Raw genomic sequence first — 12,524 nt, 5'->3', positions numbered from 1 at the left:
GGATGAATGGCCTTGTTTTAAAAGTCCTTGTTGATCTCTATTGACCATGGAGAACAAAACAAGGCTGCCATAAGCCAATACAACCCCCTGCAGGTTGCTCAATGAGGGACCTTTACAGATGCCAGACTTGGTTTGGAGAAGGGCATTCCCAGGAGTATCACAGTTCCTGAGACCTTCCTAAAGCCCTGATTCCTCCAACTAAGTCATTACCTGACAATACCAGACTTGGCATGAAAACAGAAGATTTTTGTCCTTCACTAGTGTTGGGAAAAGAAGTACAAAGAACTATAGCAAAAGTAGGAGCAAAGAGAAAGGACCCCAAAAGTATTCTTTTCTTTTTTTAATTCTATAGTTGAAGACTGCCTGTTTTTTTAGCAAAAAAAAAAAAAAAATCATGCTGAGGTCTGATTCATGTTTTTTTAATGCCTCAGAAGTCTGCAGTGTCATTCTCCTAGTTTGGCACCCTAATTCAAAGTGGAATACGTAAAGCCATAAGGAGTGTGTCAAGGAGTTTCTCTAGCTTTCATCATCTTTTTTTTCCTGTGAGCAGATAGCATCCTTTTACAACTGAGTAGCAACATGTAAAAAAGAATAGAGGGAAGGGTTTGAGAATAAAATGTTGGAAATGAAAAAGTACGTGAGGATGCGGCGCAAGCTCCCACGGCTCTGCAGACACTCACGGGTGCCGGCCGAGCTCAGGGGCTGTGCACCCCTGCCCAAGGTGAGCTGGGAGCGTGGGGGTGAAGGTGGGTGCTGGTGCAGTGGGGAATCGGGAGAGGGTTCTGCTTTGTGGAAGGACTCTCCCAAAGATGAAATGCTCTGAGGATGAAGGAAGGAAGGGGATGGAAAGAGGGATGGGGAGGTGAGGACCTCTTCCAAGAAAGGTGGAGACCTCTGGGACATCCTCTGGCCAAGTTAAATGAAAGACAGCTTTGCTGTGATTGCTTTGAGATTGCTTTGCAGCTGAGAACTGTGGTTATTTATTCTGGAGGAGAGGGAGTTGAGACTCCATCACTCTCTGTAACTACCCAAAAGGAGGTTGCAGTGTGGAAGGTTTTGGTCTCTTCTCAGGTGATAAGTGATAGGAGGTGAAGAAATGGCCTCAAGTTGCAACAGAGAGAGATTTATATTGAACATTAAGAAAAAGTTCTTCACAGAGAGTGTGATCAGGCATTGGTGTGAGTCCCCATTCCTGGACGTATTTAAGAGATGTGTGAATGTGGACATGGTTTTGTTGTGAAATTCTGTAGGTCAGGATGATGCTTGGACTTGATGCTGAAAATCTTTTCCAATCTAGATGATTCTATGATCCTGTGCATTTCAAAATGGGGTACTGAGAGCTGTCAGGAATAGTTTGGAAGGTGTCCTCCTTGATCTCTAATGGTGGTCAGGAGGAGTGCAGGTTTCTGCTCCAGTCTGCCTCTGGAGAAGTTCTCCCACCCACTGGCTATTAACTGTGCAGCCTCATAAATAAGGGGGTTAAAATCCCTGCTCTACTCCATCTCCTGACATCTCTACAACATTTTATGTTGTGCGTGGTTTAGAAGTATAGGACATTGGTTCTTTTGGAGTCATCAAGCCTTTACAAGCTGAAATTAATATGTCATGTAGGAAGAAACATTGCAAATGTTGCTAAATGCGCTGTCGTACTGGTGGTGTCCAGGTAGTGTCCTGTCATTGCCTGGAGGTGATTTCTGTGAGCCCTGTGCAAAGTGAGCTGGAGGAGGAAGCAGGGAGGGCAGTGAGAACAGCACACTGTGTGCCGTGTTCACTGGTTGAGCCCTGGCCATGCAGAATGGTGGGTGGGTGATATAATCCCTCTGTAAAAATCTGGGTGTTGTATGGATACCAGTGGCGTGGAGGACAGCTGTCAACACCACTGAAAGAGGCATGTTTAGATTAGATAGGAGGGAGAAATTCTTTACTTAGAGGGTAGTTAGGGATGGTGATGGGATGCCCTATCCTGGAGGTGCTCAAGGGCAGGTTGGGTGAGACCCTGGGCAGCCTGAGCTGTGGGTGGCAAGCAACCCACAGCAAGTGATGGGAATTGAATGAGCTTTAAGGTCCCTTCCAACCCAACCACTATAATTCGCTGGGGCCCCAGCCCTCATGTGGTGCCAGGCTTTGAAGAAATCCTAACAGCAGAAATATGGGCATGCATCACAAGGGGACTGTAAATATCATTTGTAATTAACTGGATATTCTACAGAGGAGACTTTGTGCAGCACTGCAAAACATGGAACAAAGTTCAGCCTGTCCCTGTTACAAAACTCCAAATTTCCCCTTCCCCAGTGCAGTGCCAGCAAACAGATGTGCTCTGTGCCTCCTATTTATGCGCTCCGAAGAAATTAACACCCCGTTAAGCTGCACAATGCAGCACATTTATTTTTATTTCACTGTACTGCTGCTTTTCAATGTTAACTCTGTACTATTTCATACTGGAATCAAATCCAAGCTAACACCAAGGACTGATTAAGTCAGTGGCCTAGAAAGCAATCAATTTTATGCAGCAGAAATAGAGCTTATATCTTAAGATAAAGCATTCTCCAAGTTGCAAAGTCCAGCATTTGATCCAGGTCCATGAGAGAAAGGACAGAGGGAGAAGATTTAACTGCCAAGTACCTGAAGCTGGGGCTGTGATTTGTCTGCAGACCCATTTTAAGGCAATAAACAGCTATATTTATATCTCTTGAATGTGCCTATTATTTCAAGATCTCACCCAAACGACTGCAAGTGACATGACAAAGCAGCACTGTAGGGATCCAAAAATGTATAAAAAGCAATTGATCCATTATAGATGCAGTCTTGGGTGAGCTCAGCCTATTTTTAATCATTTTAATAATGCAGCTGATTTGCTGCAAAAAGGAGAGAAGTTGAAGGGGGATCCCAGCAAGCTGAATAATGGTCTCATGTGACTCAGTGGCATCTGGACATCTCTGGTCACATGCATAGCACAGCAATCTCCTAAGAAGTTGGCAGCAGTGTGGGAGCCTTACCCAGCAGGTCACCTTCAGAAATGCAAGGGCCCAGAGACAAATGGGTGATGCTTCAGTGAAGTGAGGAGAGATTTTAGGATCATAGAATGGCTTGAATCAGAAAGAACCTCAAAGATCATCCAGTTCCAATTCCTCTGCCATGGGCAGGGTTTCCAAGCACTGGATCAAGTGCTAGATTAGGTTTTCCAGTCTGGCCTTTAAACATCTCCAGAGATGGGGTATCCACAACCTCTGTAAGCAAAATGCATTGGGACATTGAATGGTGAGGCTGAGAAAAGTAGAATTAGAAAAGGGGATATTTTCTTTGTGTTTTTACATGAACTGTGTTGCATAAATTGCTGTCCTGGAGACAGATTTGAGGACATGTGGGAGTCTTGATTCCTGCAGGTCCTCCTTGGCCACAACCCTATTTCTCTGGCTTAAACAGCCCAGACCCATATGAGCACCACTAGCTCAGCTCATCTGTGTAGAAGATGAAAGGACACCACTGTCATCCATCTTCATTGCCCTTTCTGTCCCTGGGGAAAGTCAGAGAGAAAAGTTGAGGTTTCCTCTCCACTTCCAAAAGCGGCCTTCAAATGAGAGTGGATGTGAGAAGGACAGGAGACAGATGCCTTCCAGCCACAGGATGGCTTTCAGGGCACTCAGATCATGAAAATAAAACAATGTCTTTGCTGCAGAGAGTGGTGTGGGCCCTGTAGGGAAAGAGGGACCACCCAGCAAGGAGAGAGCAATGCAAAGGGGACAGTAAAAACAGAAAGCAGCAGCCGTGCTCACGAAGGAGATGGGATGCTGGTTGAATACAGCAACAATAAAACAGAAATTATAGCTGTGATTTTTAAACGTGAAAGCCGAGCACTGCACGGCACCTGGGACTCTTCAGAGGCAGTGTGATCCCAGACTCCATTTTACTGACACTAAGCTTGCTTCATAAAACAGATACATCCAACTCAGGGCTGTAAAAGGGCTGGAGCGAGTCCTAATGCTAAACCTGCCTGGGCAGCTCGACTCCAGTCATCTTTTTCTTTCTTTTTAATATCTCAGGGCTGCTGGTGTTTCCCATCTGGGGACTTTCTTATCAAAACATTTATCTTGTTGTCGTGTGGAAGAGGCACTTTTCCTGCGTTACGGAGTTATGTCAATCCCACTGCGGACAGGAGGTCAGGAATGGGACTCCCACATACATTCTTCATCTGATGGTGCTGGCCAGCCCTGGCCTGGCAAAGCCATCCACTGCAAAAAATAACTTCTCCATCCCATTAAGAGTGAGAGGATGGACAGAATCAATACAGCTCCAAGTCAAAGTACATTCCCCTCCATGGAGTTCCATCCCTTTAGGAAAAAGAGAAGACTTATAAATAAAGGGAAATAAAGGTGTGTAAAACTCTCTTCAGAAATAATTATTTTTAAAATACCACACGTGCTACAAGACAGACAGGCAGCTCTTGGTCACAATTGTAAGTTGATTAAGCTGTTGATCAGCAACCAGTGTATCATCACTTCTACCACTTGATCATGCATAAACCTTCCATGCAATTCATCAGTAGTATCTAAATACCTGGCATCATCACAGAGTCTGTGACACTGCTATATTCTTGGATTCAAAGGTCTTCATAAAGAACTTCTCAGAGAAGAGTTTCAGTTGCAAGACTTTACACTTGCTCATGTTAAATCTCACTCACCCTCATTCCATAGATCTCCTTCACTTATCCCTCAAGTATCTTTGCTTTCCCAGACCAAAGTTCATCTTGCTTATTTAGTAATTTCTTTATATGGACCTCTTTTTTAAAAAAAAAAACTTCGAATTATAGTTATTGCCCTTCCTTGAGTTTTCACTATATTATTTCTGGAGAAAAGGGATCAGTAGATACTCTTCAAGATGAGAGTGAACCCCGGTTTTATTTGGTGGCATGATAAAATTCCCTCTTCTTCTTGTCCCTTGGTAACTGTTAATATTTAATTTGCTTATTCCACCACTACTGAGCAATTAAGTGACATTTCATAGAACTACAATAATCTCAACATCTTTCTCCTGAGTGAGCCCAGAACCCGTAATTTTATATGTGAAGTTCAGTACATTTTTCCTGCTGAGAACATTACTCCAAGTTTGGCTACATTAAATTTAATTTGCTGCTTTATTGCTCATTCACTTACACTCATCATGCCTTGCTGCAGGCCTTTGTCCTTGAATATCACCGTATCACCTGAAAACTGTGCTTCCTCATTGCTCAGATAAAGAAGCATGTATTCAATCTCAGATGCCTGCAGAAACTCCAAAGGAAATGTCCTTGTTGCCTTAATTGCACAGATTTGAGGTTCACAGGAATCTCTTCTGGAGATACTGAGTCATAAATCAAAGACTCATTAAGGTCAGAAAAGACCGCTAAGATCATCTAGTCCAACCATCATATCACCTGGTCCAACCATCACAGTCAGAGCTAGATTCCTTCTTCACATGAATTTGTTGCATTTCACCCTGGACATGGCTCTGAGATTGGACCAGAAGCTGATCTTTACCCTCTGATGCAGCATTAGGTTAATACATTCATTGTAAAAATCATCACCCAGACCTTCAGCTGACATTGAAAATTACTGAAAGATGAGGTTGACTTATAGCTCCCTGAACCATGATGGAGGCAGATGGCAGCACTCTTGGCCAGCTGGAAGATACTATGATTCACCATCAGCTACAGTCAGAGGATTACTGCAGTCCACCTGGAGGAATCAGGTGGATGTATTTCTACGCCCACCATATTTTTTGTATGGGAGGAAAGCTGAAACTGGAAGGGGGGTTTCAGAAGTTTGATGTTTCCCTGTCTTTCAAGCTTACCAAGAGAACAAGACCTCCAACTTCACTATCCCCAGAAAGAATAGATTCATGCTTTGTTGCAGTACAGCTATTATTTGCTCTGAACAGAAGAGAAAATAGGGGAAAAAAATAAAGTGTAGAAGTCCAAAAGGACTTTTTCAAACCCTAACCTTGATTATTTACAGCAGAGTTCAAAAAGTTCCTTACTTTTCAGTTAGAAACATGGCTTGTCTGCCTGCAGCTGACTTTCCATTGCATACCATTTCCATGGGCTGGGAAAGACTATGCCCCAAAGTGGTCTTCACCCACCTTTATCACACACATTCATAATCCACATTTACAATTGTGCCCTTGCTAAATCAGTGGAGGTGATCCCGGGCCCCTTCTCTGGTGGGTTACATGACCAAGGCACACTTCTTGCCATGTGTAAAAATAATCTGTCTGTACTCATCAGACTCCTCAGCTCCATTCTTTGTAAGCTGGGCCAGTCCAAGCATAACATCCTGGGACTAATTAGGCTCAGATCTGCTCTTAACCCTTTCTTGTCTGTTTTTGGCTTCACCCACTAAAATTTCTCTTCTGGTGTTAGCACCCCTGTCTGCAAGCCAACCCTTCAGCAATCAGTAGCAGAGTGACTTCTTCCTACCATTACCAACCACACCATCCCTGAAATTGTCCTAGGAAAACAATTCTGGGACTCAGAGTGCCCATGCATAACATTTCATCTTTGAAAAAACTCTGAAAGACTTTTGAAAAATCTAATTTTAGCAAAAAATATTCCAAAAGTCTTCACTTTTCAGCTCCCTTCTTGTTTTCCCAAAAGGCAGAAGAAAACTAGGAAGGAAGTGAGTGGAAAAATGTGGGTGTAGAAGAACATCCTGTTCTGCAGAAATACTGTGGTGTGTTGTCAGATGGATACTCTGCTTTAAATAGAAGAGGTCTCATTCTTGCAGAGGCCAACATAATAAATTCTCAGGCATTAGCAAAGATAGAAATAATGATTTATCTAATAAACTGTTTGGGTTTACTGCATTAAAGAGTTGACCAAGTTAGAGCTTCTCACTATTACATGGAATCTCATTTTTGTGTGCCCATGATACATGTGCACACTTGCACAGAGGGTTTAGGAATAATCCCTGGAGAGCTCAGCTAAATTCAGTTTATTGTATTTTGGTGGCTGTTTCCATAAGAAAGGTCATTTGGGGTAAGCCAGGTTAAACTGAGAGTTGGAAGAGAGTCAACAGGACAGAGTCAGATGTCCCTGATCTTTGTTGTGTGTGAAAACATTCTGTTTAGACCCAGTTCTGTGGTTCTCATTTGTGCTATCCATGACAACGAAGAGTCATGCTCTTTTTCTCTCATCCTCTACATATTTTCTAAAGTTTAGAATATTGCCTCATTGTGTTTAGTTCTGAATCTGAAACATTTAGTCACAACATACCATGCAGTCTAGGACTTGGGAAATTCCACAGAACTTACTTCCAGAAAACAAATTTTTCAATCAACAGCATTTTCTGACCACATTTCTGACCTTCTCTAAAGACAGCTAATACTCATCAGCAAAAGAATTGCTATGCTGAATATTAAGAGTGCAAGAGCTTAAGAGATGGTACATCTCAGAGAGAATAATCTGTCTGATATTTACTTGTATGATAATGGAAATCACAGGCCACTTACATCTTCATCTGGGTGAGAATCTGCAAGCCCTTCTACCTCCTTGTCATCACCAGTGCTGCCTTTAGGGCCAACCGTTTCTAGACTGGCAATCAGGGAAACCATTATGTGTCCTCCAAAGCCATTTTCTTGTGCCTGCCACTATCTTCTCCATTGCTTTTGAAATATTAAAATTCATCTTTGTGAAGGGAAAAATGAGCCTGTGTTGGTATCAACGAATCTGTCATGTGCACACAGTGTTCTGACCCTGGAAGATGTCTCCTGTTTATCTCTGTGACCAATGCAATACAGATACAGGGATAGTCAAGGGAACAAGTGACGTGGTCACCCTGAGTTATTGCCCAGAGAGATCCCACAGAAAAAGATATTTAATCACATGCTTCAGCAGTTAACACACAGCCTTTGTGAAATCAATGATGGGTGTGTAAAGGGAAGAAATGATCACTCACTTCCAGTACAGTGCAGTTCCAGTACAGTTCTTGTTGTGATCAGACTGGTTAGACAGTAGTGTCAGTTAGGGGCAGATAAATGCATAATTCAGTCCTCGTGGATCTCTGTTAACTCATATTCACAAGCATATTCAAGCTCAAGTGGCTTGAGCACTGCTTGTTGTGGAGCAGAGATGGGGGGAACTGCTAAATTACAGCCAGAGTTCTTGTACCCAGCAGGCTCTTGTGTAAGCTGTAGAAGCTTACTGAGATATCTGAATTTCCACGAGTCAGAGGAGATGAAAGCTTACCAGCAGTCAGGTCTTCTTCTGCAAATACTTTCCAGAGAGCAGATCACTGTGAAACTGTCTTCAGGAAAACCCACACCCGCCTTGCATGCCAGCTTACCCATCATCATACTACAGCCCTGGAGATTTTCAAGAAAAGAGCAGATGTCGCATTGAGTAACGTGGTCTAGAGCCATGGCAGGCATGGGCTGACGGTCAGACCAGATAACATTATTTGTCTTTCCAACTTCAATGATTCTGTGACTCTCTGAATACAGTTCCCTGAGTTTTTGCCACCTCCAGTGCTGCACCCTCCCAACATATTTCGTGCTCATTAAAATACCCCTCTGCTCCGACTGGTGAACACAGACACTTTGTCAAATCTTTAATGAAAGGGTGGCATGTGCATGATGAACTGCCTTGCTCTGCAGCAGGCACGTGTCCTGTGCTGGCTTTATTTCTGGAGCAACCAACTTATTATCTGATGCAGGGCGTTGTGCAGATGAGAGCTGGTCCATCCGGAAAATGAATTACATGCTCTTCCTTGCTATTGGAACTATCCATCATAACATGTCCCAAATGGTCTGTCACGTTGTTGTCTAGTAAAACTCTGCCGTCAAAGGCAGCTACTGTTCAGATGCTGATGCTAGATGTTTGAAAATGTGATTTCAGCTATAACTCTAAGGACATTTAGTTAGAATTTATGACTTGAGGTCTCTCTAAGCTCCATCAACTCCATCCATCTAACACCTTTATAAATAATACTGATCTTCAGTTTCTGAAACCTGTAGGGCAGACTTCTGTGGGTTGTTTGGATTTCTTTCCTGGTGTCTGGAATACATCACATGCACAATTTCACTCTGAAATTTCATACTGCATGTACTTATTAAACAAATACAAAAGACTTTGGCAGAGTAATGCGGTACCGTGGAAAGCAGTTTGGTGAAACTGGCCCAGTCTAGGGTCCTAGGAGATTTCAGTACCATTTCTTACCAAGTCTTCCAGTATTTGTCCTTTTTTTGCTTCGGTTTCTGTTCTATTTGGTTACAAGCCATCATTAATGAAAATCCTTGAAGAAATTCCCACTGGATTTAGCTTCGATGGGATCCAGATCCATCCATATATTACTGCTACATAAAGTACAATGAGAGCTGCAGCCAAGAAATGCTCAGCAAACAGCAATGTCACCTTTCCTCCATTGACTTAAGTAGGAGCAGATGTACGCAGGAAGACCAAATACTTAGGATCATGCTTTAACCTTCCATAAATATATAAAAGGAAGAGTCTTGCCCTGGAAAGAGCTTGGCTACCTCTACGGGGATGCTGCAGAGCTGAGGGGCTGAGCAGCGTGAGGACATCTCAGAGGGGTGCCAGTGATTTCGCAGGGTCCAAATCTCTAGGATTATGTGAGTTTTTTCCCCTTCGTACACAACCCCAGCAGTCACCCAGCACTTACTGTAGCTGACGCCTTGGGGAATGGGTAAGGGAATCTATTAATACCCTTAAGAAATAATTAGCATCCAAACAACTTTTGTTTCCTTGTTTTTTACACGTCTGTGCTCTCCCCTGTCACTTGCTACAGAGCAGAGCCTGATATGCTCTGACAAAGAGCTATTGATGGTGCGCTTGTGTGAATTGGCCCAGTGCTGGTCACAGCCAACTTCTGCAGGACCTGCTGCCCCCACTCTACAATACGCTCCAGTGTGCTGAGCCATTTGTGAAAGGTCAGAAATGAACAGAGAAATGGACTGGAGTCAAAAACAAGTAGTCCTATAAATATCAGTCATCGTCAAAAGCGGTTTATTCCATTCCTCCCCTCTCTCTCCCTCTGTGTGTCTCTCCCTCCCTCTGTTGTGGTTTCCCAGATATAACTCCATGTTTCTGACTGTGAAGCTCTGAAAGGGAAGCAGCACACACACTGCAGCTTCTGCTTCCATTTTGCACACATGGAATAATCCTCAGTCCCACAAGCAGGACTGACAGCCAGCACCGAGTCCAGACATCATCTGCACTCAGATGCTGTATTTTGATTGCTCGGGTTTTCTTTATCTGTGCAAAACTCATTTGCTACAGCTTAAGAATTAGCTCTGGCTGCACACAGCTTGGATTGGGACTCCTGAGGGCTCTTCTCTGACTTCACAATGACTTTAGCAGCTAAATTAGAGGATATTGAAGTGACGCTGGAGCACCTACTAATGGATGTATTCGTAAGTAAGCTACAATTTCCTATTTAAATCAGGATGCTAGCAATCCAGAAGGCAGTATACAAAGTTAATGGTGTGTGCTAGGGTTGCACTGGCTTAATTCCTTCACATCTCCTGCTTAGCAGTGGATGCGGCGCTAGCAGCCTTGTGGTACAGCAAAGCCTCTACTGCAAATGGCAATATGTAAACTGGAACAGAATGACTTCAGGGCAGGATATGTTTTGCACTGGTTTTGTGTGTCACCTACAGTGCTGGTGAAGCACGTGCAAAGGGGGACAGTTTGGGTCAGAACAATTTGAGGAGCAAAAGGAGTACACTGAGAAGTGTTAAGCTGTGTAATTGCTTAGCACCAAGTGTCTTTGGCTTGGGGATTTTGATGGCTGTGAGGTAGTCTTTCAGTAGTTTGAGTTTTGGGTTAGTTAGAGATGAAGGAACAAACATAAGTGCTTTGAAAACATCAAGTTGTTCCTCCTGGCTATGTCACACACTTTAAAGTACTGCTAATCTAGAATTGCTTCTTTGAAATCATTGAAATTCCTTAAGATTTTTTAAACATTTCAAAAGAGACTCCTGATTTTTCAAACACAGCCTCATGTTCTTTGCCATAGCCGGAGACAGCTGCGTTTCAGAAGTTTTGGGGATTTCGTGGGAGAAAAACAAGAATGAGGGGCATGTCAGGAAATTTGTCTCTTTCAAAAAAGGTCATGCCAAGGTAATTTATGCATTTAGTGAATTCGATCTATTATAAAATAAAATGGCGAGTGACATTCTGAATTTTCACAGGAGCTCGTTTAGTCATCCTTTAAATGAAATGCTTCAGATTTCAAGGTCTACTCATGAGGAATCTCAGGCATCAACCACAAAAGCAAAGAGCAGGAGGGCTTGCCAGCTTTGCAGCCTGTGGTGCTGGTACAGAGGTGCCCATCTGTACTGTGGGAGAAAGGGATCCGAGCTGCTCTACACAGCCTTTTGGAGGATGCCCTATTGCCCTTCCTACAGGTTGCTGAGATGGGGGTAGAGGAAACACCTGGGGATTGTCCTGTCGAAGCCTTTTTTAGGGGGGATGAAATACTAAAATGCTTTCAGGGCAGTAAGATACGAATATATTTAAAGCGTATTACCTTTGTGCATTCAACTGCTCTCCCCAGCACCCTAGAGAAAAACACAGTTAAAAGCCCTGTTTACAGAAAAACTAGGGTGTAAACCCCTGTGGCAAGCAAAGGTGCTGTGTCTGCACCTCATGACAGCAGCACACTGTGAAAGTTGCTGTGTGTGGGAAGTGGATGGGGCTTCCTTTGGGCTACTGCAGCATAAGCTTGGCACCATGAGGCCTCTTGTGCTATTTGTAGCTTGGCATCACTTTGTCAAGCTGGGTGCTTGACGGTGAGGAGTCTGAAAGTCCCCTCCTCCTTGGGACAGGTGCCTCTGAACAGTGGGTGATTAAAGGGATTTTATCACTCCAAGCAGTATCTGAGAGACTGCCAGGATTTAGGAATCCAGGGACGTCTGAGTTGTCTGAGGCCACTGTGAGCCAAAGCTGCATTCCTACATTCATATGGTTGTGTTTGAAGGGCAAGAAAAGCCTCTTGCACTTCTGGGAGCCACCAAAGAAGTCACAGGGAATCGTTTCTTCTCTGTTTTTTTTATGTCCCATCATGCACACTGTTTTGAAACTATATCTAGTCTTTGTCCGTTCTTTTGTCCATGTCTTACTTCCATGCAAAAGTCTTTCTTCTGGTGGGGATTTTTAGTTTAGTTTAGTTTTTTCTTGTAGTTTACAGTAGACAAAATAAAATATGGGCTAAATGATAAAATCAGAGAATGATTTGAAGGGGACTTTTAAAAATCATCTAGTCCAACTCCCCTGCAATGAATAACGATGCCTACAGTTAGATCAGGTGTTCGGAGCCCAGACCAGCCTGGCCTTGAGTGCATGGATGGGGCATTCATCACCTCTGGGCAACTTGTGCCAGTGCTTCAGTACTCTTATGGTAAAAAACTTTTCTTTATATCCAATCTCAGACTCCCATCTTTTAGTTTGAAACCATTTCCCATTGTCCTACCCTGCTGAAGAGTCTGCCCCGTTCTTTGCAGTAGCCCCCCCTTCAGATGCTGAATGGCCAAAA

At 43.4% G+C, this 12,524-nt stretch overlaps 1 protein-coding gene across 4 annotated transcripts in view; it reads left to right on the top strand.

The window, feature by feature from the left end:
- FRMD4A (FERM domain containing 4A) overlaps window positions 1-12,524 on the top strand; it is a 355,674-nt gene that overhangs the window by 137,266 nt on the left and 205,884 nt on the right. Inside the window, exon 1 of one of the 4 annotated variants that reach the window (XM_048962830.1) lies at window positions 9,768-10,401. The exons of the other annotated variants lie outside the window; for them this stretch is intronic. Within the exon in view, the coding sequence (XP_048818787.1) occupies window positions 10,336-10,401 (66 nt within the window). The 5' untranslated portion in view covers window positions 9,768-10,335. Of the gene's footprint in view, window positions 1-9,767; window positions 10,402-12,524 lie in introns of those variants that run through there. 4 annotated transcript variants of the gene reach the window in all.

The sequence above is a fragment of the Lagopus muta genome, chromosome 1, assembly GCF_023343835.1.
Source record: "Lagopus muta isolate bLagMut1 chromosome 1, bLagMut1 primary, whole genome shotgun sequence".
Taxonomy (NCBI): Eukaryota; Metazoa; Chordata; class Aves; order Galliformes; family Phasianidae; genus Lagopus; species Lagopus muta.
The sequence above is the reverse complement of the archived record's forward strand: the minus strand, read 5'-3'. Positions and strand labels throughout refer to the sequence as shown.